General features: G+C 40.0%; 2 protein-coding genes across 3 annotated transcripts in view; both read right to left on the bottom strand.

The window, feature by feature from the left end:
• Window positions 1–3,811: 3,811 nt before the first annotated feature.
• LOC138000289 (protein transport protein Sec61 subunit alpha) lies at window positions 3,812–15,551 on the bottom strand. The gene is made up of 16 exons (XM_068846600.1): window positions 15,416–15,551; window positions 15,245–15,312; window positions 14,968–15,033; window positions 14,746–14,824; window positions 13,811–13,866; window positions 13,588–13,663; window positions 13,104–13,213; window positions 10,658–10,728; window positions 9,593–9,675; window positions 8,548–8,708; window positions 8,314–8,418; window positions 8,115–8,207; window positions 6,777–6,965; window positions 5,951–6,027; window positions 5,269–5,339; window positions 3,812–4,538 (listed from the first exon to the last, which is right to left on the bottom strand). Exons 1-16 carry the CDS (start codon window positions 15,420–15,422, stop codon window positions 4,423–4,425), a joined length of 1,428 nt encoding a protein of 475 aa, XP_068702701.1. The 5' UTR covers window positions 15,423–15,551; the 3' UTR covers window positions 3,812–4,422.
• Window positions 15,552–22,495: 6,944 nt separating this feature from the next.
• LOC138000288 (FERM domain-containing protein 4A-like) overlaps window positions 22,496–25,684 on the bottom strand; it is a 27,660-nt gene continuing 24,471 nt past the window's right edge. For both annotated transcript variants that reach the window (XM_068846599.1, XM_068846598.1), the window contains one exon: window positions 22,496–25,293. In XM_068846599.1, coding sequence (XP_068702700.1) covers window positions 24,338–25,293 — 956 coding nt within the window. In that variant the 3' untranslated portion in view covers window positions 22,496–24,337. The remainder of the gene's footprint in view (window positions 25,294–25,684) is intronic.

The raw sequence follows: 25,684 nt of genomic DNA, 5'->3' as shown, positions 1-25,684 counted from the left end.
GCAGACCAAAAGTTTGATCTCTCTTGACAGGGACTAGGCACAAGTCCCCAAATAATCCTCCTCTAATGCACACTTACTAGGTGGGATGCCGTAGGCAGCGCGTGTCAAAGATTCGGACGAATTCCGTTTTATTTTCATCGTAGTCACAAATTGCCGTGTTTTTCTATTGTGCGGTTTCATTGGCAAGATCAGTGGTCGATCAGTGGATAAATACTACGTGCGATTTCATTGGCTCCAGTCCAACTTGTAATCATGTGCAAGATCAGGGATAAACACTGAAGTGTTGATCAAGCACAACACTCCCGGACTGTTCATGAAATCTGGAGAAAGAAATTCTCCAATCGAACTAGTATGTTCACTTGTCAAATAGTGATCGGAGATTGAATTCTTGGATTTATTATTGTAGTGAGCCGTGTACTTGCATAGAGTGTGCTTCCAACTGAAAACCTGTTTCTTGCCATCAATCGAGTCAACGAGTTTGCCAACTGAACCAAAGCAATGAGTTCACCAATGGAACCAACGAGTTCAGCGGTTTGCTACAGTTGTCAGTTATCAAACGAAGAGTTCAACTGGGTGACAAACAGTTTGTCTAAACACGAAATTTGAAGCAACTTTCACTCATTAAGATAAATGGAGTAAAAGTTTTCACTCAGATAAATTTAAGCGTAGCACTCTGTCGAAGATATTAACGGTCAGTACCTATGATACTTTTTTTATCGATTGCCATGTTAGTGTTATGTTTATTGTTTTTAATTTCCATACTGACACTCATAATCAGGATATAAACTTAAAATAATAAAAGATTAGCGAGGTGCGTTCGAGTTCCGGTTGTCGTCAGCTGTGTCTTCGACGCGGCATTTGAAAGTAGTTGTATGTTTTGGGAGAATCTTTTGTACCGCTTTCCGAGTAGTAATTGTTCAGTAATAATGGTATCGCACTATGTATTTACGCAATATCAGCGTTATGGGATATCAGTAGACTCCGAGAAGCGCGACTTCGGGAGTGATCACCGGATGGTCTGCCATGCAAGTACTAACCCCGTCCAACTGGGCCTAATTTCGGTGGATCAACGGGAATCGGTGTTTTGTGTTTTCTCCAAAACTGCGCCTTTATAACAAATCATTTTTCATTTACAGTGTATGGCACTGAATTTTGTGGGCTTTCAAAAATACTCTTAAATAGGAGATTGTCTCTTGCTCTCGTGAGACTTGAATGTTCTTCATTGCATTGGCCAAACTAAAATTTTAATACAAAAGCAAAGACTGAAAATGGCCCTTTCCTGCAGTCAAATTACATATCCTCACAGGGATCACTCTTAAAGCCCTGATCAGCTTCTTAATTTACTTCATGCGAGAAAATCCCTTCAAATTCCAGGTTTCCCTCATTGCCACTTCAATGCAGCAGGAGCCTTCCTGACGCAAGACTGATTATTGTTTTTATCAACCCATCCCACGTAGACGCCTGCATGCGTCTTGTTTTTGTTTGTTTGTTATTTGTTTTAAGCAGGTTGCAGTTTTGGCAGCTATTCAGCTGATGTGGATCTGCTATACCCACCCACCATATACACACAGAGGACAGCCACAACACCGGGAACTTATTTGTGAGACGGGACCTCCGGCTTATCGTCCTTATCCGAGAAGACTTGAAAGTCTAACCATTTGCGGATGTAATAGGCTAGTTTCGAATTGTGCAGCAACGAGAGAACAGAGTCGAGGTTCAGGGGAATAATTAGCATTTTGTATTGTTCAGAACAAAGGAAAATGCAAATTATTCCCCTGAACCTCGACTCTGTTCTTTTGTTGCTGCACAATTCGAAACTAGCCTATTACAAAGGCAGCACTTTTCCAACTGCATTAGTCATTGTACAGAACACGCACGAAAGGAGTAAAATTGTACAGTTAGTTATTTAACCCTTTAGGGGCTAGGTCACGCTATTTTGGGTAATTTTTTTAAATTTTGTTAATTATGAACTCTAAACATCAAATTGGCAGAGCAAGAGTCGTTCATTTGCAAAATCACGGCCACGTAACAACTGAGAATGATTTTCCAACTTTGTAAATGACATTTTGATATAGACTGATAGAAATTTGAAAAAAGGTGGGCCGACGTTTTTCAAATTTACCCAAATTCAATCCATTTCAATCCTCTCCAGTTTTGTCCATCCATGTCCCTTCTTGGCTTCCCTGTGTTTTGTTAGTGTTCTTGTATAGTTTTGAATAGTTATTTTGGTTTTTTGGTTAATTCTATGACCATTCGATCAGTGCTGAAATTGCCTAAAATTGCGTGACCTAGCCCCTTTAAGTAGAAAACCGGTTTGACAAGTTGAGGTGCTGACATTTTGTTTTTAAATGCTCGAGGAGAATGGGGAGAATAATCCGCCAGTGATGTTTGCCTCGCGCTTGTGACATACAAATGTCACACCTATCTCGGTTTTTTACAACATATGGTGCGAAAAAGTTGGATAATAAATAGCTCGTTAGATGTTTTGGTTTGTAGTATCGCTGAGTACTTCTACTCAGTGTTTGCATTCTGACTCGTCCTTGAGGGCTCGTCAAAATACGCACAACTCGCTAAAAATACTCAGCAACACGACACCATGTTTGAAACATCAAAAGAGATATATTTTTCTTATACTTCGTTATAACACTTCACTACCGTTTTTCGTGTGTTAAAAAACAGGGATAGTTTTCATGTTTTCAGGTACGAGAGTTTCTGAGTAAATTCAACAATAACTTTGTAAAGGGATCATGTCAGAGTTTCCTTTTTCTTTCGTAACCTATCGAGTCACGTCTCTTTCGCACTGAAACATCTTTTGACTAAGATACAAAACTTGAGTGTAAACATCCGACGGGTTTGGTTCTTAAAGAAATCGTTGCTGAGTCCGGGAAGTGAGGTTTCGAATCGAACGAGTTGCAAGAGGAAAATTCACCACCGCGATGAGAATGGGAAGCTGCAGTCCTCATGGGACTGAAGTTTTCATATCGGGAAGCAAAGCAATTTTATTGGTCGGTGCGTAATGACAAAAAACAACAATGAAGTAGTGACAAGAGCGGCGTTCGCTGGTTTCGCAGGGATCGATGGAGTCGGTGTCACAGCGGATTTGGACCCCCTGAAAATAGGCAGGAGGTGTTACCTCAAAAAGTGGCACCTCCTGTGTAGAAGTGCCGCCCATTTAAACTATAAAATGGCAGAAAAAGCAACGGCGCGTGCTGTTAACAACTTTAACCGAAGCTCAAGTCTGAATTGCTTTTTTCTTCCTTATTAAAAAGACAACACCACAAGTCTGTGAATTCCGAGTGCGTTTTTTAAGTTTCTGTCAGAAAGGAGTTAAAATTCACATCTGCATACTTTTATACGAAATGCCGCCGCGAATGCTTCTAAACAACAAATTAACTGATGTAGGTCTGATGTAGCTCAAGTTTCTCCGATCCAAAATCTAACTCTGTATTGATATACAGTTAAACAAATAAGCTGTGATATAGGGGGTCCAAATCCACGAAGGGGGACTCCCCCGGGGGTCCAAATCCGCTGGCAGATTTGTACCGGGGGGTCCAGATTCGCTGGGACACCGGTTTGGAAATGAAGGTTCGGATTTAAATTTTTGCGGGGTTGTGTGTTTCCTTGCTGAAAAGAAAGAGAGAGACCACAGACAGTCATGTTCTAGCTGGACATGGAGTGATTCGGGATTATTGGTCCTTCGCTACTGTTTTTGCAAATTATTGGCGCAGTTTCTCGAAACAAAGATCTTGAAGTATCATATCATATCCTGATCATGTTGGACCCCAGAAGAAAATAAATTAACATTCCAATAAAAATTAAATACGTGACTACTTTACTGTTGCGCTTACACATTTGGGATACTGGCCATGCTCGCAGAAAACAACGAAACGCAGTTACAGAGGACACAGCAGAGACAAGTCTGAAACTAATGTTGAAGAAGACTGCAGTGTACTGCTCATTTGTTTAGCGATGAAATGTACTGTAACAGCTTCATTGAGTTACTTTACTGAAGAGTGTAAATCGCCGCTACATGTGTGTCGGTGGTATCTAGCAAATAGGCCTGCAAAGCGTGCATGTTGATGCTGAGACAACTTACATTTTTCTCCAAGGAACAATGATTTATGAAGAACGAAAGCCAAATTTATCATCATAGCAAAATTGTACCGTGATACAAAATAACAGTTCACAAAACTGACGCCAAAATTTCGAGAAATAGCCACACGCCGCCTATACAGGCCTATTTTTCACTATATCTCGAAACGCCTCTCTCTTGATGTTGGTGTCTCAGTGACTTCTAACAGTTCCATGCGTCAAATAAGCCGTGAAAAGTACATATTAGACAGTAAAAAGTTGTCCAAATTTGTTGAGAATTTATTGCAGTGATCAGGTACACGTAGTTTGAATGGGCGCCGGCCAATCTGTTTAAAACAGCAGTGTTCCCATTCCACCCATTTCGCTTTGTTCTTTGACGAAGATCTCAAAATACTGATAAATGATTGTAACGGCCAACAGGATGCCGGTTCCTGACCCAATGGCACCTAGGAAAGAACAAGAAGAGAGAGATAGAGAGAGCTATAGTAGGCTTAATAAAGCTGTCGTTAATAGGGAGCTTACGCAAGTACGACGAAGGTGTCTACGAAAACGCCAAAACACGAGATTAATGAACAAAAACCAAGGCTCTGCACGCCCTGCACGTGCGTTTTGCATTTTGGCACATTTCTTTGCCGCCCTCGCCCTAACAAAGACGTAAATTTACCACATCTGAGGTTAAGTAGAGGACTTGAAAACCTGACGAAATATTTTTAACTTTCTTCCTGCAATGTTGATACACACGTTCCAATCCAAACGGCTCGAGGTTATAACGAAATTATTACAATGACGGGGAATAATATTTTTCGACGACATTCCCGTTGGCTTCGTTGTCGTCCTTACATAAGCTCCCGAATAGCGTAAGAACTATCACAACCACAGAGGCTAGTTCCATATAAATAACTTGCAATCACGTCACTATTTTAAAGGCATGTGATCACAAAACTTCAGTTTCCAGTTATTTTCATTTCCCGTTATCAGATGGACCATGCTACCGCCAATGGCCTTTTTTTAATAGCTGGTTGTCTTTAATTGCAACTAAAACAGTAAAACATGGACAACCACTATCTACATTCATTCATGTTATTCCCTGACATTGCTATTCCATGTTTGAACAAATTGGGGTTCATGGGTTAGCGGGTCTTTCAAAATGAAAAAATATATATATTAGAAAATTACCCATAAAGTCGGCCAAGACTGACAGAGCTCCAATACAAAGACCACCAAAGGCTGCTGCTGTAGGGATGTACCTAGAAAGATGAAAAACAATGAATTTGACAGAAAAAAAAACTGCATGACATCATACAGACAAGGTTCATACCAACAGTGTGGACAGCAGCCATCTCATGTGGCCCCATACAACAAAGACTTTTTGGAGATGTCATGCCAAGCCAGCATTATTTTGGTGCACGGCACAGGACAATGACACCTAGAACTTGGCACAATACTCGTGCAAACTGTGTGTGGATTATTTGATGCCCCACTCAATTTATAAACACAGGTGGTAAAATGGAGCCTATGATTTATGGTTCCACCGTTTAAGATGCCAGTTCCACTAATGCCAGTTTCACTAATTCCAGTTGCCAGATGCCAGTTTCACTAATTCCAGTTGCCAGATGCCAGTTTCACTAATTCATAATACTCAATAACAATAATACTGCTCATCTATGGTTGTGGAGTTTATGTTAAACCACAGACGGGAACAATGTACAAATCAAATCAGCGTTTTGATCAGAAAGAAAGTGGCACTACCCAGAGGAGAACCTTTGGAGGTGAGTACAGACACAACAAAAGCAAGATTTCCATTCGTTTCAAGAAGTACATGTACACAAAAAATTAACAGGAATTTCCATTTCCGCACCTGTTAAGTTCATGGACCATTGACTTGTCTCGATGGCCTCGCATCACCATCTGTTGTTCTTTCAGCTGCTTAGCAACCTGAAAAACCATTCAAAACTTAGCATACAACTGATTAAAATGCTACCAAAAAGTGCTGGCAAAATGAAAGAGGGAATTCATAGTCCAAGGGTTTCCATATACTGTAACTTGAAGTTGAAGTTGTTGGCCGGTTTGAATAGAGTAACCTTGGAACTGTTGTCAATGTCAAATTGAGTTTTAATTTTAGGTTTGAAATAATTTCTCTTTAACCCAAGCTACAGTATATGTCACATGTGACCAGTTGTTTTGAAATTTGAGCTGAGTATCCAAATCTGTGTGCCAGTTTTGAACTTTGCTCTTGAGACTGTGATCTTTCCTTTGATATATCAAAAATAGTTAGCTATGAACTTTCATTTTATGATAAAATAGACAGTGTTTGAAAAGTGAAAACTATTTCAGAAAAATCTTCAAGATTCCATTCAGATCTCTGAAGCTCCACAGAGGAATTCTGAATCTTCATTTCAGTCTTGTGGATACTGGTCACGCATGACACAGCTGGACTGTCACAGATTTTGCACTGTCTAATGCCAGACGATTTTACTGGTCAACTAGGGGTGTCCTAGGGCATTTGAGGTGTCAATGGGCTAATTACATCAATTTAAGGAAAAAAGTAGCAGAATTCTCTGCGTGGAGTAGCAGAATTCTCTGCGTGGAGTAGCAGACACTGATAGTCTTTCCGCTTTTGGCAACTACAAAAAAGGAAAATCACTAATAGTTGAAAACCTTGACAATTTCCTAAAACAGCTTACATCTTTAGCTGAAGAGCCTGATACATCAATCCAAGTCTTCGAGAAGAATGCACAGGACCCCAACATGAAGATAATGTACATGACAGCATGTACAGGGTCCTCTATAATGTGGCCTACTGTCTCTGGTGGCGACATGTAATAACAAAGGCCACCAGTAGGGTATGACCTCGCTGGGCCACCTCCTGCTTCCTAATAAGAAGAAAGAATAACAGAACTACAATAACCAAGAAGAAATGAATCAAACTATAATATTGCCTACTTCTCCCCATGTTTTTCAAGTTAGCGCCAGCCAATATTAATCCTCAGTTCATGACGTTTTGACAACTGAATTAAAAAACAAATGGCCAGTTTTCAGCACTGAAAAAGTCCCACAATAAATTTGACTGCTTAATTCACATCAACCATCCAAGATTTTAAACCAACTCTGAACAAGCAACACGACATGCTATCATCCATGCTTTGTAATTGACATCAAGACAGAAAAAGTCCACTGTATAGCCCTTTTCACGGTTAGTTTTTCTCATTTACATTACAATGTAATCTAACGTGGATGCGAGGCAATTTCGGGTACAAAATACAATACAAAACAGCCCGAAATTGCCTCACATACATGCTACATTATATTGTAATGCAAATGAGAAAAACTAACCGTGAAAAGGGCTATTGTCTCTATTAACATTGCCATGACAAAGGCAACAGTCACTTTAACTTGATAAAGATGGTAAAATCTGGATCCTTACAAACCAATCAATTTTTAATGGTGTTGAATCTTTTAACCCCTTGTTTATGATGTCACAAACCTCAGATGGCAAAGGGCTCATTTGGTGAAGTTGCAAAGTTCGATCTGGTAGAAGTTGGGAAATTCATTTCAAAGTTCGACATTCGTTTGTCTACTTCGCCACGTACTTGGCTACTTCGTAACCTAGTATCCAATTTCCCAACAAACTTTGCAACGTAACACAGAAATGTAATGATAAATTGACTGTAACAATAATTACATTTCTATTCAACTTTATCAGTAACCTTACGTCAATTTATTGTTTCTTTTTCTAATTTTGAGAACTAGGGGCCAATTTCCACACGCAGCCTTGGTGCAAGAGAACCAGAGTTAGATACCCGGCTCTCACATCCTTGTTTCGACTTCTTTCCTTTCAGTGTAGCCTAAGTAGCTTTAAATACCCTTAAAACGGAGCACTGATGGAAAGAGAGGGGTAAAATGAGCGCACTGTCGGCTTCCTGGGAGAGTACTCTCTAGAGGGTAAAGGAACTTCCGACGTTCAATAACGTGTACGTTTACCTTACTCAAGACTGTCTAACAAATCACAGAAACAAACATACCTCCCATGTACCAAGGAGACTGACGAAGAAATTTCCACCAAACTTGGCTGACAGCATTTGGGAGATAACATAGATGTTAGACACAAGGGCACTCTAAGAATAGAAAGAGTAAAAAGAAAAAAATTGTTCAAGATGCATTTTATGATCAGTACAGTTTTCTGTACTTTTGATGTACAAAAGAATATAATTTTCTGCTGACCTGCAAAATGATGGGAATGTTTGAAGTGTAGAACAACTTGATTGGATACGAACTGTACTGGCCTCTGTAGCGAGCTGATTTAATGGGCAGATCCACACGGAACCCCTGCAACAATTTGTGAAATTCTACTGTAAGTCCTCTGATGCTAAAATTTGTCATTTGAAATTGAAGAACACCATGATTGACAGTAGAACACTATGAAAGACAGCTGAATTGTAGAATACAACACTTTACCTGGAAGTAAATAACTATACCAAACACAAAAACAGTGGCAATCAAGTTGGTGAGATTTGGCAGGTTTTGACGATAAAAAGCTTCTCGCAGACCACGCACTTTATCAGTTCTGGTGGCCAACAGATGGAACAAGGCAATAATAGCTCCCTCGAACTCAGTTCCTGTAAAAAATAAAAGATCATGGATGCTAAATTAAATGGCTGAGGTTAACAAGCCATTTTGGGAAACACTGTCGGTAAAAGTTTAAAAGGGTGAGCAACATGCCACAGCTGTCGTAGCTTTTCACTAATTGATAAGTTGCAATGATTTAGTTGTTTTAATGTGGCTAAATAAAATTTAGGGAAAGTTAAAATTGATGCACGCTGGCCAGTGGTTCTCTTGTGCTGCCGGGGCACCCTGAGACATCGCAGGGTCACATGGCACTCAACATTGTAGACTGTAGCAGTGTTCCAAATAAGATTTTAAGGCAGGGTGCCAATAGGGAATTCCAACGGGTCAAATCCCAATGATCCCACCAGATTATTATAAATTTTCCATTAATTTGTTGGGTCATGCAGCTGATCTTGTCGGGTTTTTGACCCGAGACCCATCACCTATCTGGAACACTGCTGTAGTGGATCTTAGTGTTGTTTTGCTTGATGTGTTCCCACACACCATCCTCATGCATTAGTGTGATTCAGGTAAGCCCAAGACTTCCACTGATTAGCCAGTTTCCTTGCCATGGTTACCTGTGACCACCACAGCCCTGTAAGGCACCCCTCCAAGCTCATCAGTGCAAATGAGTTTTGACAGCAGGTTCCACTCTTAATGTAGCTCATTACATCACACATACATGCAGTGACTATAACTTGTAAAAAAGCCATACAAAACAATTATATTCTAGTCTTCATAATAATGCTTTTCTCAACTGACCTGTCACTAATCTGCAAAACCCATGACAACACATGCTTGGTGCAACTCTACAATAGACATTAGTGAACCCAGTACAACAGAGTTTTCAAGCCAACTACTTTTGCACAAGTTCCATAAAGCTGTTGCATCTTACCTCTACCAGTGTTAATGGTTGCCGGACTGAAGGCTTTCCAAACAATCGTCTCACAGATGTTCGTTGCAATAAAGAGGGAAATTCTGAAAAATAGGGTGACATCACATAAAAGCTCCCTAGACTACGATTCATCATAGAACTAAACGATACAACAATGATTTAGGAAAAAAACACAGCCAGAAGCTCTCCAGGGGTCACGTTTTGCTACCTTCAATGACAAAAGTATTACCAAGGCAAACAGTGGCAATTTACAGGTACCAAAAATGATCACCATACGCGAATGGTGGCGAGTAAATTAAGGGAAGTACAATAATGTTTTGGAAAATAGCTTGTTAACCTCAGCCATTCAAAGAACTACATGTAAGTAAAGAAAGAAAAGACAATTATGAACGCTGAATGCAAACAACTTTGTGGGCGAACACTTAGACAAGGGTTGGATGAAATGAAGAAACAAATGGCCAGAAGGTGTGTTACCAATTTCAGTGACCTTCCTAACAACTTTGGTTACCAGAATTTCTATTATAATCCACGGCAGCCAAAATAGTGACAGACTGGAGCTGTGGAGTGTTTTCAGGACGGTGCCTTCTAATTCAAAGGTATTTTTGAGCGGTTTACTGAATATGCGGGAAAAGCAGATCTTAACAAGTGTTATTGAAATCCAAAAAGAAACTTGTGGGTAACCATGCATTTTTCGAGGATAATTAATCAGCAATATTTGTAAAAAGCTATAAAATACAAAGCAATGTATTGCATTCTTTGCCAAATTGCAGCTTAATTATCTCTGAAAAATGCATGGTTACCCCCAATTTTCTATTTGGATACCAGGAGCACTTGCTAAGTTCTGCTTTCTCCGCATAGTTTTGAACTGCATGAAAATATTCCTGTAGTAATAAGCACCACTGATAGGAAATCCGAGTAGCTAGAGATGCGCAGAACGTATGCGCAATAACAATAGTAGGCACCGTCCTTAAAGACTTCAGAATTATGAGGATCTTATGTCATGGTAGATTTCACGAAACTTAAGGTGTGGTTTGGACAGTAGTTTTGATAAAGGTCAGAGCTTACCCAGATCCAAGACCGTATCCTTTCTGTAAGAGCTCATCGAGCAACAGCACAATTAAACCAGCACAAAAGAGCTGAAAACATAACACACAAAGATTTCCATAATGTAAAGTATGGCAAGCCAATTGCAGCAATATTTAATAAAGAGTCTCAATGAAACTCAATGAAATACAGACTGCCGTATACCATAATTATTTACCAGTGTACAAGTCGACCTTTTATGGCCCCAAAAGAAGCTCCTAAAATCGCCCTCACCTTACACTTGGGTCAAAGATTTTGAAACAAGTTCCAGCTAAGTAAATTATTCAAAATTAACATAATAATGTTGTCTTGGGCATAACGAACGCAGTGGACAAAAGCCGACAAAAGACTTCAAAATGAATGTAAGCAATTCCAGTTGAAATGAAAAAGGATTTGTCCAACTCTAAATGTTGTAGATACTCAAAAGCACAAATATGAAATAGACACTGGAAAGCTCTAAAAGGCACTACTATACGCGATCGTGCAATGGCTTAGTAACCTGGCGCAATACCTCGTGTTTGCGTGCAAGCATCGTCACTTGTGTTGCCTGAAAATGCTGGTTGATAATGATTATTTTTCATTCTTTATAAAAACCTGGCTGATTTAAATGCTTTTACAAACTTCGTACTATTTGGTTTAGGAGTTTTGTTTTGTTTGTCATGTGAGAAATTATAAGTCAAGGGCCAATTAAACCTTGCACATTTTCGCATCATTCACAAGTTATTTTCAAAGATTGACTCCAGCTTCTGTGATGTTGTGCTTACCCTCTAAAGTCCTTTATCCTTGAACAACGAAACAGGTTAGTTTGAAGTTTACTTGTTCAATTTTCTGAGAACTTTTTCGAAACTCAAGGACAAAATGCCCGCATATACAACAACTGCTGAACCACAAAACTATTAAGCACTTGAGGCCCTGATTTTTTCCCAGAAAAACATTCCCAGAAAATTGAAGAATACAAGATTAGTGTCCCATGAACATTTAACAAAGAAATTAAAGTGCCTATAACCCCCAAAAAAATTTTTCGCCTAATTAAATCTTCTCATTGAGTTGGGAGAAATGTCGCAAAAATTTTTGAATTTGGTTAAAACCGTGATTTTTTATAATTATTTAAAGATCTGACAAATAGCGCATTTTAAAAACACGACCGAGCCACAGAGTCATTGAAAAGAGTCTGGGTGCAACGTTATTCGTGACGTCATTCCAGGCCATTGATCGCTTCCTTGGCAAGAACTACCGGTACGTTCGTTTCGCTCTTGAAGGCTTTTGAAAGTCAAGAAGCGGGACAATGCCAGATAAATGCGTTTTTTTCGGTTGTAATAACCAACCAAGTAAGACAGAAGGTATATCGCTCCATCCTATACCTTTTGAAGGGGCGGATGAACCCGAGAAACGAAAACGACAAAAGAAGTGGGTAGATTTCGTAAAATCTAAGCGTGCTCATTGGGAGCCCACAAAGTACTCGGCTGTGTGCTCAAGCTTCTTTTCAAGTTCCTCCTCCGTTTTTCTTTCTTCTTCATATTGAGCCAGCCATTCTTCGTCTGCCATCGGCTCATTCGCATAGGCATCTCCTGGTTCATCATCTGAGGTTTTGTGTTCGCTCGAGTTTGACGAACCCTCGACCTCTAAGTCGTACTCGACATCTGTTTCTGCGGCCTCCGAGTCCGAGCTAGAGACATAGCTATTGTAGCATCGCTGGACGACATTATGAGTACGTTTGAATATTCGAAATTTTGTTGACTCAACTAAAAGTTCTTTTGACGAAAGACCAATAGAAACAACTGGAGAGCCACTGAATCGACGCTTGCAATGGCCTGGAATGACATCACTAGTCCCATTCTCCTGTATGCTCCGTCGTGTTCTTGACAAAGCAATTTAGTTATTGCCTCATATAGACACCTAACAAATTTGGACGGTTTCAAAGGAATTCAAACCAATGACCTCTGAGATGCCGGTTCAATGTCATCAGGATGAACTCTACAACACTGTTTCACTTAACAGCAATGTTATGGTACCAGCTGAAACACAAATAACTCCTTAACAAGGTGCACATATTGATGTAACATCATAAATTACCATGGCAACAAAAGAACCATCTAAAAATGCCCTATATTTTGTGTTTAAGCACTTATATCTCATAAACTAACTCAGTGACCCAAATTTTTTTATCCCTCAAAAGTGATTATCACGCTAAGATGAAACTCTCTCCAAAGTTTAAAAAAAATTCTGGAGGAGATTTAGAGCCACCTTAAAATTTTCTAATTTATTGTGTATCCTCTGTGTATCGTGCTTTTACCTACTGAATACTGATGATAATTAAAATAAATTACAAAGGAAATTTACCATACCCTTAATATCATTATCATTACCTGAAAAAAGTATGAATATCAAAGTAACCAACCTAAAACGTATAAGTATATTCACACCGTACCTGGATAATAATTAGAAGGCAAATACCAGGTCCAAGATCTGAAGGATCACCATACATTCCAGTCATGACATAAACTACAGCTTGTCCAATGGTAATTATCATGCCAAACACTACAAAACAAGTGAATAAAGGGGGTAGTTTCTAAAGAAACTGTGGTGTTGCCTCAGTGGAGAAGTAGTACACAAAAATAATGTTCAGTCTAAATTGATCACTGTACAGGAATTCTAAAAGCTGACTTTTCGAGCAGTAGCCCTTCGTCTGATGTTGGGCTAACGCTCGAAACTTCAGCTTTTAGAATCCCTGTACGGTGGTCAATTTACATTACAAACCCTGTTGATAAAACCAAATTATTGTGTACTACAGAACAAGGTCACAGAGAAACACATACATGCATAGTATTATAGTCAACAACACAGAGATAAATAAGGCAAAGATTAATAGATAATTTAGTTACTATATTATTAACACAGAACCTGGTCCTTACATTTCTGGGAGCCATTAAAGAGAGCTCTATCTTTAGGACTGTCTCCAACTTCAATGATTTTAGAACCGGCCAAAAGCTGAAAGAATAGAATAAATTAAGTTTTGACTATGGACCACATTGAAATTTTATATAAATACATCAAACTTTGCTCAACATAGGAATTAATAACAATTATTATTATTATTATTATTATTATTATCATCATCTCTTATCAAATGAATACCTGCATTATAAGTCCAGATGTAACAATTGGAGATATTCCAAGTTCCATAAGAGTACCTAACGGACAATGGAGTAAAGCCAACAGAAACTTCTTTAGACTGCAGTAAGCAGTTTGGTTATTATTGACAAGAGAAATATAAAATAAGTGGCCAGTTAGATTAATTTAAGAAAAAAAAACGCAAAGTTTCTATAACTAGATCCCACTATTCAGCAAAGTTCAAGGGTTGTAGTGTACATAGTATATTCCTAATTAAAAATCTTTTAAGATTTTTGGGAATATTTTTTAGATTTTTAAGAAATAACATGTCATTGACTGGTTTAAGAACTGGTCTCCTTCTTCAGCTGCTATCGTGCCATTTTAGTGCTACAGTGTAACTACAAGCTTGCATTTATAGAACAATTGTAGTCAAGTATGTATCAAAACAAGGTCAACTTTGAATTCAGCCTTACGCACATTAAAGGATCAGCAACAAAGCACTCAATAGTGGTTGCCCCTATTTTTTTTGAAAGTGGCTGATTAGGTTGAAAACATCCATGATCAATATTTTATTGAGAGATTCCCATAACGATTTTAAAGACTTCCAAATGTTGGAAGTGATTTCTTAAAAGGATTCAGTTTTCATTTACTTTCGTTTTCATCAACTACCTTCTTTTGCGTCACAATACAACAAACTAAATGGCCTCTACAATAGGAAAATATTTAAACAACAATTTTTACAGATTCGTGGATGAAATAACTTGAAATCGTTCTTTCTCCTTTAGGAAGAATAAAGTAAAAGAAAAACAGGTTTAATCCCATTATAATTAGGAGTAAACTATGGTTTGTACCAGTACAACAAGATGTCCTCATTATGTTTCTTTCATAGAGGAAGTAACAATGTAAGAACGGCGGATACCAAAAATTGGACCGGTACAAAATTAGCTTTGAATTCGTACCTCTGTTTGAAGCTAAAATTACCCTCATCCAATAAAACGGATCTGCAGAATCTGAGGACATTATACCAAATAGGGGTATCTAAAGAGCAAAAATGGTCAAAATAAGGACACGATGAACAAAAAGCTGTATACATAATTATGGGTCAATACAAAAAGCTAAAGAAGAAGACATACGTATCAGTGATCGTAATCATTGCGCCAACAAAAGTTCATCTTGCTTACCTGGCAGCAGACGAGAAAAATAAAGAGGGTGATTGCAGTCCATAGCACCTTTTCCCTGAATTGGATCTGCACGATAAAAAGGACGATTGTTTAGAGAAACTCGAGAACCGCCAGTAAGCAGCCTCTAGCCACAAGTTAGCGTCCACGTACGCCTTACCGATCAACAACCACAAATCGACTTATAGAAAAGATACGCGGACAAGACAGACAAAATTTTATATTTCGAGACAAAAGTTCATCTCAAATGACCTGAGAGACTTGCCCTTTCGAAACATACCTTTCGCTCGGGTTTAGAGACTTCGGGCAAAACGGAAATGAATGGCCGAAGCACTTCGAGGAACTTGACTGCGGTAAAACAAAATAAAGAGATGGTTACTACGACCTTAAAACGCATACATGCTCGTTGTGAGGCTATCTAAATGTAATCAAATAGAACTGGAATACTTACCACCCATTTCTTCTACCTATTGGTGACCAAAATACACTGGCCACGATAAATTTTAAAAACTTAGATTCGACGGCGATCAAACAATGGCCACAGACAACAGAGAAGAGACCTTTGGCTCTCAACGCGCAGGCCTTCACGTCACTCAAGCCCAGACCTCTTTCAAAGAAATTCCGACGCTTGGCCAGGCCATAGACCTACTCAATGTTGTACCCAATTCAAATCACTCAGGGTTGAGATTCTTTGTGTGTTGAATTTGCATGACAATGAAACATTCACATTTAAATGATATGGAAATTCTTGGAACAAAACGTTTTATTCCCAGAGGATTTGAATTGGGTACAACATTGAGTTAGCCGAATTGGTCTATTCTCTACTGGATACTTGAACAATCCCATAATACACCTCTATTACCCCTCCCCCCCCCCCACCACCCAACTTTTGCATAACCATTTTTTTTTTTTTATATCTTTGAAATACACAGCAGATCTGCTGATCTGCATAACCATTGTTTGCAATTTCTCCTGGGACATGAAAATGTCCCAAGAGAAGTCGAAAACAATGCCTATGCAGATTTTTGGGGGGTAAAAGAGGTGTATTATGGGATTTGTGCAAGTAGTGAATTCGTTTTGCTAGTGTGTTTAAGTAATGATCCGTGTAAGGTGGATAGCAATTTCCTTTGTTATGCGGCAACGGGGCTTTCCCCACATAGGAATGTTATCATTTTTACACAGAGAATGCATAAACCTACAGGAAGGCAGTTAACGCAATAAAATTCATTTACAGCCCACTTTGAAAGGGTGTTTTGTTGTGTTAAAAGATTTTGACCAATCACAAGAGTTGAAAACAAAAGCCAAGAAACGTTTACAATTTTACATTTTCCCCACATACGATTTCCGTGGAATTCATTTAAACTGAGACTAGATCAAAGATGGAAGATGGTTGGAAAGTAAGGATGAATATAATACTGCTTTATGAAGTTTTGTTAACCGTTTGCTGTTTAAGCCAATCAGAAGTAAGTACAGACAATAGGAAAGTTATCACCTTTTTGCATACCAATTGAATTCCAACATGTTCGTTGCCGTTGTTGCTATCGTTCTTATCTGGACCGTTTCTTAATCGTTGTGTAGTGATTTATCCGGTGGATAGCGTTATCAACCACTTGAACAACCAAGGCCAGGATTTCATCATCCCAGGAGTCGACCATTTCCCGAGTACATTTATTTATAGAACGCCTCCCCCAGGATATTTCAGCACGCCAACTGTTGTAAAAGCCAATCAAAACAGAGCTACCTCAGCGTCAAGAGAAATACGATACTTTTCGCGGGAAAAACCGGTTCCTAAAAATAAATTTACTCGGGAAGGAATTAGTGGAGATAGAGGCTCCCCCGGGGGCATACCCTCGGGGATTTGCAACTTTTTCCTTTCTTGACGTTCTATTCCCCACCCTCGGGCACGCAGAAAGAGACGATTTCCCACCCCTTGGACTCTTCATGGACCACAAACACGTCGTTTTGCGTACATAAATAATAAGCACTTAATGACTGGCAACAAGGGAAACAATGAGTTTTGTTTCCCCGAGACCCTTAATATTCCCCGAGGCAAAGCCGGGGGGGAAACATTGAGGGTGCACGACCTGATCACGTGCGAGTCGAAAGTTCAAGTCGTTGTTTCCCTAGGGAGTTACTGAGTTTTGTTTCAGTAATAGTACATAACTAAAAGGGAAAGCAGAAACGGAGTTTTCTATCAAGTTATAACGCGGGCCCGAAGGGATGGACTTGACCCCGGAGTTGTCCGAGGAATGGTAACAGGTAAAATTGAACCATGCATAATTACGGCTGTCAACGATTAGGGAAAATATCTCACGGTCCAAAGAGTAAATATTAGTACTCTGGGTGGAACAGGATTTTTTTTTCACGCAGTCGCAGCGATTCGAACGGTGGAGCGTCTTCTCCGACCTTAAAAAAAAAGCTCACAACACTGCAACCCAGAGCCTATTGGATTGCCAAAAACATCCTTATTTAAATGAATTATTATTCTCAATAAAAACAGGCCAAAACCCGAGGAGGCAGCTTAGAAGTCCCTGCGTAAAAGGAGGAAAAGTTCGCCGTAGCATTTCCAGCGGCCATAATATTACAGGAATATATAATAATTAAGTTGGATAAAAGCTTTTTCAGTGTGATGTGAAACATGGGAAATCAAATTCTCTTGCATGACACACGAAAGTTGTTTCACTTGTAGAATTTTTATTTTGCAAGATACAGCCATGAATTATGAGGCAAATTGATCGTTTACAGACAATATCATATTTTGTCTCCACTCCACAACAAATAACAACACAGCATCGCTGAACCAAATAAGTTTATTTTGAGAGGGCCTGGCGAGAGCCAACCCGAACACTATATAACACAAACAATTTACAAACTACGCGACAAATCCTTGAAAAGCAACCAAGGATAAAGCTATCTCCGCACGTACAAGTCGTTTACAAGTGCCAGTAGGGCTAGTGAGCCACAACACTTTAATTAATGCACAAAATATATAGCCTACTACTTTGAATAAGCAATCAGTCTTGGTACCAGTTAAGCTGGGGAACAACAGCTCCGTCATTGCATTTGACTATAAGATAAACAGGCCATATAGGCCTACTTCCGCAAATAAACTCACATTATAAGCTTTGTGCCAGTTAGGCTGGGGAACATCAACTCCGACATTACATTAAACCATAATTTAAACGGGCCATCTTGGCCTACATCCCCATGTAACGGTACGCTCTCAAGCTTTGTGCCAGTCAGGCTGCCAGTTAGGCTAGGGATCTTCAACTCCGACGTACAATATAAGTAAAATACAATATAAACCTAAAGTACAAAAAACTAGTAGAGCTGAGCAACCGCTAACAAAGCAAATGCGGTTTGAACGGAGGCCAGAAAAAATCCCTGTGGGGAAAAAATGTTCTGGAAATCTGGGTAGGAACCAAGGCTCAAGCTCTAAGCGATTAGAAGCCCATCCTACGAAGGCTTTACAAAAAGGGAATTAGAACAGCCGATCCTACCAGACTGGATGCATAGTACCTTGGAAAGAAAGAACTAAACAAAGAAACAATTAAACGAAACGAAAGAACGCGGTGATCACAACCACGTGTTATACCCGGTCTTATATACCCCTAATGACATCCCTACCCATGATGCCCCGGCCTGGAACCCAGGCCCTTGTTGTATCTCGTGCCGACAAAATCGTTATTTCAGCCTTATTCGCTAGCTCAATCATCAGAAACAACATTTCCTTTGAAAATTAAACTAATTGTTCACACTTGAACTCAATGGTCACAAAACGAAAAACAAAATGCTCACGAGGGCCGAAATTGATAACAGCGGCTAATAAGAACATCTACGCTGGTTCAGTCTTGAGCTCGTTCACTCAATATAGAACACGCTGGTTTCATTGGTTCTTGAAGTCACATGATAAGCGGCTTTTGTTTTTCTCTGGAGCTCTGCCTACTCATTCGCGCTTCGGCACTACAAGGGAGATTAAACTCGCGCGTTTTTAAGACGCGGACGGCAACCGAATTAAAGTGAGCTATTTTGCCTTTTAACTTGTCTTCACACAACCACATTTACATTGCTAAGTATCGTTTCTCTAGTAGAGTTGATTGGTGTAAAAATCTGGGAGACACCACTGTCCTGGCACGTGAAATGTTCTCTTCCGGTTGCTGTCCGCGTCTCAAAAAAGCGCGTGTTAAGCTCCCTAATATTAAGTAAGGCTGCAGCATCGTCAGCCTAGCGTCTTCGCTCAGCTGACTCGTTGGCAACAATACTAAACAAAAAAACTAAATAAAATGAAGATATAAAAAATGACAAAGATCAAAACTTTTAAACATAGTTTTAAAATCTGTTATATCTATATTTTCAGAAGTACGCTCACAAATGTGATCGTGGTGTTCTGAGATGGATAGAAGGCCCGTAATGGTCACAGCGCAATGATAATCAATTTTAGGACAAATAATCGGCAGGGCCCTTTTCTGGACACGATCTAATTCATGCGACAGATACGCTGGTAACGCGGCAAAATGAAAAACAGGGGTGGCATAATCTACAATCAAGCGTTTACAGGTAGACTAAAAAAGCCACAATTGTTCTTTTTGATACACTTGCCCTTTTCAATTGGACAACTACCTTAATTGTGCTTTCCCCAACAGTAAGGATGGGGGGGGGGAAATCATTGTCTGTCTTGGAATTTATTTGTACTCTGTTAGCATTTGACCAGGTAGCAACTTGGTTATCTTGTTCCTTACATTAGATTTCTTCCGAGTCATGAGACCAAATTTCTAAGAAATATCAAGGCTGGGACTTAGCTGTACTGCGCATCAAATCCCTTTTGCGTTTTCCACACCTTACCATTTTCGTCCCCAGAGTCCATTTTTCTTTTGGTCAGCACCAAGAACAAGGACTCTGGCCACAGCCAAAACTACGTGGAGTCGAGGTAATGCTTTGCTGTAACCATTGACGAATGTGATGGTTTCAAATTTCTGAGAATATGTAGAAGAGCAAGAAGTCCGCCAATCACTAGCCGGCTGCCAGGATAATTTAACACTCGCGAGTAAGGTGGTTTTGCTCGCGACCGGCATGGGGACTAGTAAATTTAAAATCCCCTCGCGGCTAAAACAACGAAGCAACAATCGATTCACTCCCACGTGTTTAAATAATCCTCAAATAAAAAATATCCCGCCGGCTACTTCCTACTTTGGCTGTAGCCAGAGTCCGTCTTCTTGGTGCTGTCCAAAACAAAAGCGGACTCTGGGGACAAGAATGACACCTTACATATTGAAAGTCGTTTCGTGTGACCACGTAGAGTCCCAAAGAAAAGTACGGGCGTTATGAAAATTTGTTTCAACTTGTGTCTGCAATCTTTCTCCTGTGACAAGTCATGTCTTAACTATGGTATACTCATTGTTGCAATAGAAGAACCAACCAGAACCATGGGCTTGATCTATGTGCTCAGTCTAAATTGCTTGTCAGAGAGTTTGTCAGCAAATCGGAGGTGGAATCAAAGTGTGCAATTTGTAAAAAAAATTTTATCAATTTACCCTTCTTTGTTAATCATTGTTTTTCACTTAGTTTGTATGAGGACCTTGTGTAAATTACTGAAGTGACCGAAGTTCAAAAGGTTCATCGAATGCGCACTAAAATACTCTTGTCCCAGAGGTTTTTCTTGAGCCATGAGAGACCCGCGAAGGGCTGGAAACGAAGTTGAAATCCCAGCTACGTTGGCCTTTCTAAGGGCCCACTCATTGCAAGCAAACAAACGTGGAAACTGGTGCGTACAAGTTTATTCAAATATTTCCTATACAGGTACATAATAAACTGATGCAATCTTTTAAGACTGCAATCAAATAAAAGGATAAAAATTATACATATTTCAATTATCAATGAATTCTATACAGATAAAAACGATTTTACGAATCCCGTAAGACTATTTATATGCACTTAAATATCCAGTTGTTCATTCTGTGTAAACAATATACCTTTCAGTAAAAATGTGCAAAAAAACGATTCATAGTCTTGGATAAAGCCGATTCAATTTTACTTTTGCGCATATATGACACTTGTTTATAATTAACTTCAACGAAGTTGACAAAGCTGTTTTAGAAGAATGCCTTGAGAGTCGAGTAAGAGACATCGCTATACGTATCATCCAACACAATACTCAAGTCAGCAAAAGAAACTTGACAAAATATAATTTTACTTCAGCCTCGTTCCCAGTCGTAATCTCGTGAAATCGAACGCGACGTCACCTGTCGAGTGGATCGGGAAGATTCCCCAAGCTATCACGATCAGCACCAAGTCTCGCGCTTCTTGCGCTTTAGCGCTTAAAGGCCTGGGAATGAGGCTGATTTTACTTTAAACTAACTGGGTACATAACGGCCATCGAATGTAGTTCCCAGGAGTTCCCTCCACCCCGAGCAAGACGCCCGGTTGTCTGTTAATTTGAGCCTCATGTTATGTTCTTTGCAAGCCCCGGTTATAATTATCTTAAGCTACACATTGTAGATGACGTTTACCTAAAGGTTCGGAAAACTCAACCATTGAGTCCAGGCTGCCGGTGAAGTCCAGACACTAACCTTTTAAGTGCTTTGCAACGTCAGCGTGGCAGAAAAACTAGGGCATAGCGGAGATATCGTTGACGTCACATATTGCCATTTATGAGCCAACCAGAGCCTCCCTGGCTGTCGAAACAAAGGGTCTTCCGTTCCTATGGTTGGCACATTGGAATAACAAAACAATGTTTGCAAACACATATCTTCCCTATAAGAGAAATTAATTGTTCCAGAAAATTTTATCGTTGTTACCATTATACACAACCAAATTACATACAAACGCAAAACAATTATATATAATTTTGACTCTTTTACACAACAAGCAAACGCTATACTGCGACGCATAAAAATGATGGACCATATGATAATTACTTCCTCTGTTCTTTAACTGTTGAGAGTAAGTTTTCATCGACAGCTCCATCATAAAATCGAAGGAAAACTGTATTTTCAAAACAAAACAAAAAGCGGACTCTGGGGACAAGAATGACACCTTACATATTGAAAGTCGTTTCGTGTGACCACGTAGAGTCCCAAAGAAAAGTACGGGCGTTATGAAAATTTGTTTCAACTTGTGTCTGCAATCTTTCTCCTGTGACAAGTCATGTCTTAACTATGGTATACTCATTGTTGCAATAGAAGAACCAACCAGAACCATGGGCTTGATCTATGTGCTCAGTCTAAATTGCTTGTCAGAGAGTTTGTCAGCAAATCGGAGGTGGAATCAAAGTGTGCAATTTGTAAAAAAAATTTTATCAATTTACCCTTCTTTGTTAATCATTGTTTTTCACTTAGTTTGTATGAGGACCTTGTGTAAATTACTGAAGTGACCGAAGTTCAAAAGGTTCATCGAATGCGCACTAAAATACTCTTGTCCCAGAGGTTTTTCTTGAGCCATGAGAGACCCGCGAAGGGCTGGAAACGAAGTTGAAATCCCAGCTACGTTGGCCTTTCTAAGGGCCCACTCATTGCAAGCAAACAAACGTGGAAACTGGTGCGTACAAGTTTATTCAAATATTTCCTATACAGGTACATAATAAACTGATGCAATCTTTTAAGACTGCAATCAAATAAAAGGATAAAAATTATACATATTTCAATTATCAATGAATTCTATACAGATAAAAACGATTTTACGAATCCCGTAAGACTATTTATATGCACTTAAATATCCAGTTGTTCATTCTGTGTAAACAATATACCTTTCAGTAAAAATGTGCAAAAAAACGATTCATAGTCTTGGATAAAGCCGATTCAATTTTACTTTTGCGCATATATGACACTTGTTTATAATTAACTTCAACGAAGTTGACAAAGCTGTTTTAGAAGAATGCCTTGAGAGTCGAGTAAGAGACATCGCTATACGTATCATCCAACACAATACTCAAGTCAGCAAAAGAAACTTGACAAAATATAATTTTACTTCAGCCTCGTTCCCAGTCGTAATCTCGTGAAATCGAACGCGACGTCACCTGTCGAGTGGATCGGGAAGATTCCCCAAGCTATCACGATCAGCACCAAGTCTCGCGCTTCTTGCGCTTTAGCGCTTAAAGGCCTGGGAATGAGGCTGATTTTACTTTAAACTAACTGGGTACATAACGGCCATCGAATGTAGTTCCCAGGAGTTCCCTCCACCCCGAGCAAGACGCCCGGTTGTCTGTTAATTTGAGCCTCATGTTATGTTCTTTGCAAGCCCCCGGTTATAATTATCTTAAGCTACACATTGTAGATGACGTTTACCTAAAGGTTCGGAAAACTCAACCATTGAGTCCAGGCTGCCGGTGAAGTCCAGACACTAACCTTTTAAGTGCTTTGCAACGTCAGCGTGGCAGAAAAACTAGGGCATAGCGGAGATATCGTTGACGTCACATATTGCCATTTATGAGCCAACCAGAGCCTCCCTGGCTGTCGAAACAAAGGGTCTTCCGTTCCTATGGTTGGCACATTGGAATAACAAAACAATGTTTGCAAACACATATCTTCCCTATAAGAGAAATTAATTGTTCCAGAAAATTTTATCGTTGTTACCATTATACACAACCAAATTACATACAAACGCAAAACAATTATATATAATTTTGACTCTTTTACACAACAAGCAAACGCTATACTGCGACGCATAAAAATGATGGACCATATGATAATTACTTCCTCTGTTCTTTAACTGTTGAGAGTAAGTTTTCATCGACAGCTCCATCATAAAATCGAAGGAAAACTGTATTTTCAACCTTTGGTTCTCCGTCGTATTTCCACAGATATGTCTTTTTTTTGACAGGATATTCATTTTAATCAACTGCAAACTATTTTGTTAGTCATAAGTGAGAAGCTCTTTCATTTTATCCAAGCCGGCCGTCTGTACAAATTTGTTCTCTCGGGTCTTTACGCTCCCTGGTACGAGAGAGGCACTGAACAGGGCCAGACAGAAGAGAGACCTGGCTTCAGTTGTTCAACGATGGATAGCGCTACCCACCTTTTGAACAACCGAGGCCTGGGTCGAAGTTGCCACAGGTGGCCGCGAACTGTACGCAAGAGCCTAAGTTATAACTTTCAGTTGTCATGGGAATAAAACTCCCCAAATGTTACGGTAGATAGCACAATGGCAACTTGTTCAAGATATACCCTTCGCAAGTAAGTCCGTAATTTCTTTGCCACTTTATCGGAACCGTTAATTTAACTTCTTTCTTTTTATCAAGTGCAGCCACTGGTTTCCAAGTTTGGGTTATCTGTGCCTCAAACCGCCTTAACTGGTCAAGTAGTGATTGGTCCGACACGCTTCCGATTACGAGCGAATGTTTATCATCTAAATTTACCGACCACAGATCGATTATTTCCAGTTACACCAGAGTCGCCTCTGCCTCTTCATTCGACCTCCATTCCAACAAATCCTCCTCAAAAATTGATGACTGCGAGGGTGGGTTTGTCCGATAGTATCCGGGATTTGTCATGTAAGGCATTTGCGACATGTTGACTTGCGATTTCACTGTTCTTAAACCCATGTCTGACCTCAAAGCTGGCTGATCAAAGTTCGAGAGAGAAGTGGAAAAATATCCCCTTTGCGAAAGATTCGGAGATAACCGTGCATTGTGATTCACCGAATAACTTCCGGCTGTACCGGAAGTACTCATAATGGCTAATTCACTGGTGTTCAAATACTTCGCATTAGGAAGTTTGAAGTTCGAAGGCCGAGAATCAAATGAAAACGACCGTTGAGTCCGTAATGGGCTATACGGCGAGCTGCTTCCATCTTGATCACTGTTTAAACTTTCATAACTCTCCCCTGCAGACCGACTAAGAATTAACCGTGGATTGGACCCCCGAAAGCGGTTCTCGTCCAGGCTCTCAAACGAATTTCCCATCCTCCGGGGATGCCAGTAATGTTCCGAATTTTCTCCGAAGTCTTCCGAGTTTGCATACGAACTGGCCGAAGACGGTTTCGTGGACGAGTCCTCACTGTCTGAGTACTGAAACGCCGGTAGGGTTCGGGAGTTATCTCCTCGAGGTGATAATCTCCCGGCCCGGGGACCATTCGCAAGTGGACTATGATGACGTCTCGACTCCATATATCCCTGGTAGGACATGGCCGAAGGACTGGCGGATACTTTCCTATAGGGTGATAAGACCGGAGATGGCGGGCCGCTGTAAGACCCTCGGTCATCCGGAAAGTTTTCAGCGTTATTGATGCTTGATTTCCATTTCCTTGAACTGAGGGCCAAACTGACGCTAGTGCGATACTGATGAGAGTTTCGAGGGTAGGTACCAATGTGCGAAGACGAATAAGATCGATAAAAACCTGTAAACAAAAACAAAAATGAGACCCGAAGGAATTAAAAGGTGACATTAAGAACGGATTATCCTGGCAAAGTCAACGGAGAAGCACCTACTCTAGCAAATCCTCAATGAAGATTTTCAGGCCTACACAAAACTCAATTCACCAATCAGAGCCAATACGAGCAGGAAGGCTTCTGATTGGCCAAATGTAAGATTTGACAGGAGGCAGTGTGGCCCAGTGGTTAGAGCGCTTGCCTTGATATCCGGAGATCCCGGGTTCAAGACCCGCTCTGACCACTCGTTGAATTTGTTCCTGGTAGTCCCTGGTTCAACTTCCCAGCTGAACTTGTAAATAGCTAACTGGTTTGCCTCCGGCCAGTTGGGATTCTCAACAGCTCAACTTCCCAGCTGCA

Source organism: Montipora foliosa, chromosome 4, assembly GCF_036669935.1.
Source record: "Montipora foliosa isolate CH-2021 chromosome 4, ASM3666993v2, whole genome shotgun sequence".
Taxonomy (NCBI): domain Eukaryota; kingdom Metazoa; phylum Cnidaria; class Anthozoa; order Scleractinia; family Acroporidae; genus Montipora; species Montipora foliosa.
This window is presented reverse-complemented; position numbering and strand designations above follow the sequence as displayed.

Excerpts from the sequence above, each read along its gene's own strand:
- LOC138000289 (XM_068846600.1), bottom strand. Across the intron at positions 14,825-14,967 it reads TTTTTCTCGTCTGCTGCCAG|ATACCCCTATTTGGTATAAT; the intron begins GTAAGCAAGATG and ends TTTGCTCTTTAG. Across the intron at positions 6,028-6,776 it reads CAGGCTCTTCAGCTAAAGAT|GTTGCTAAGCAGCTGAAAGA; the intron begins GTAAGCTGTTTT and ends ATGGTTTTTCAG.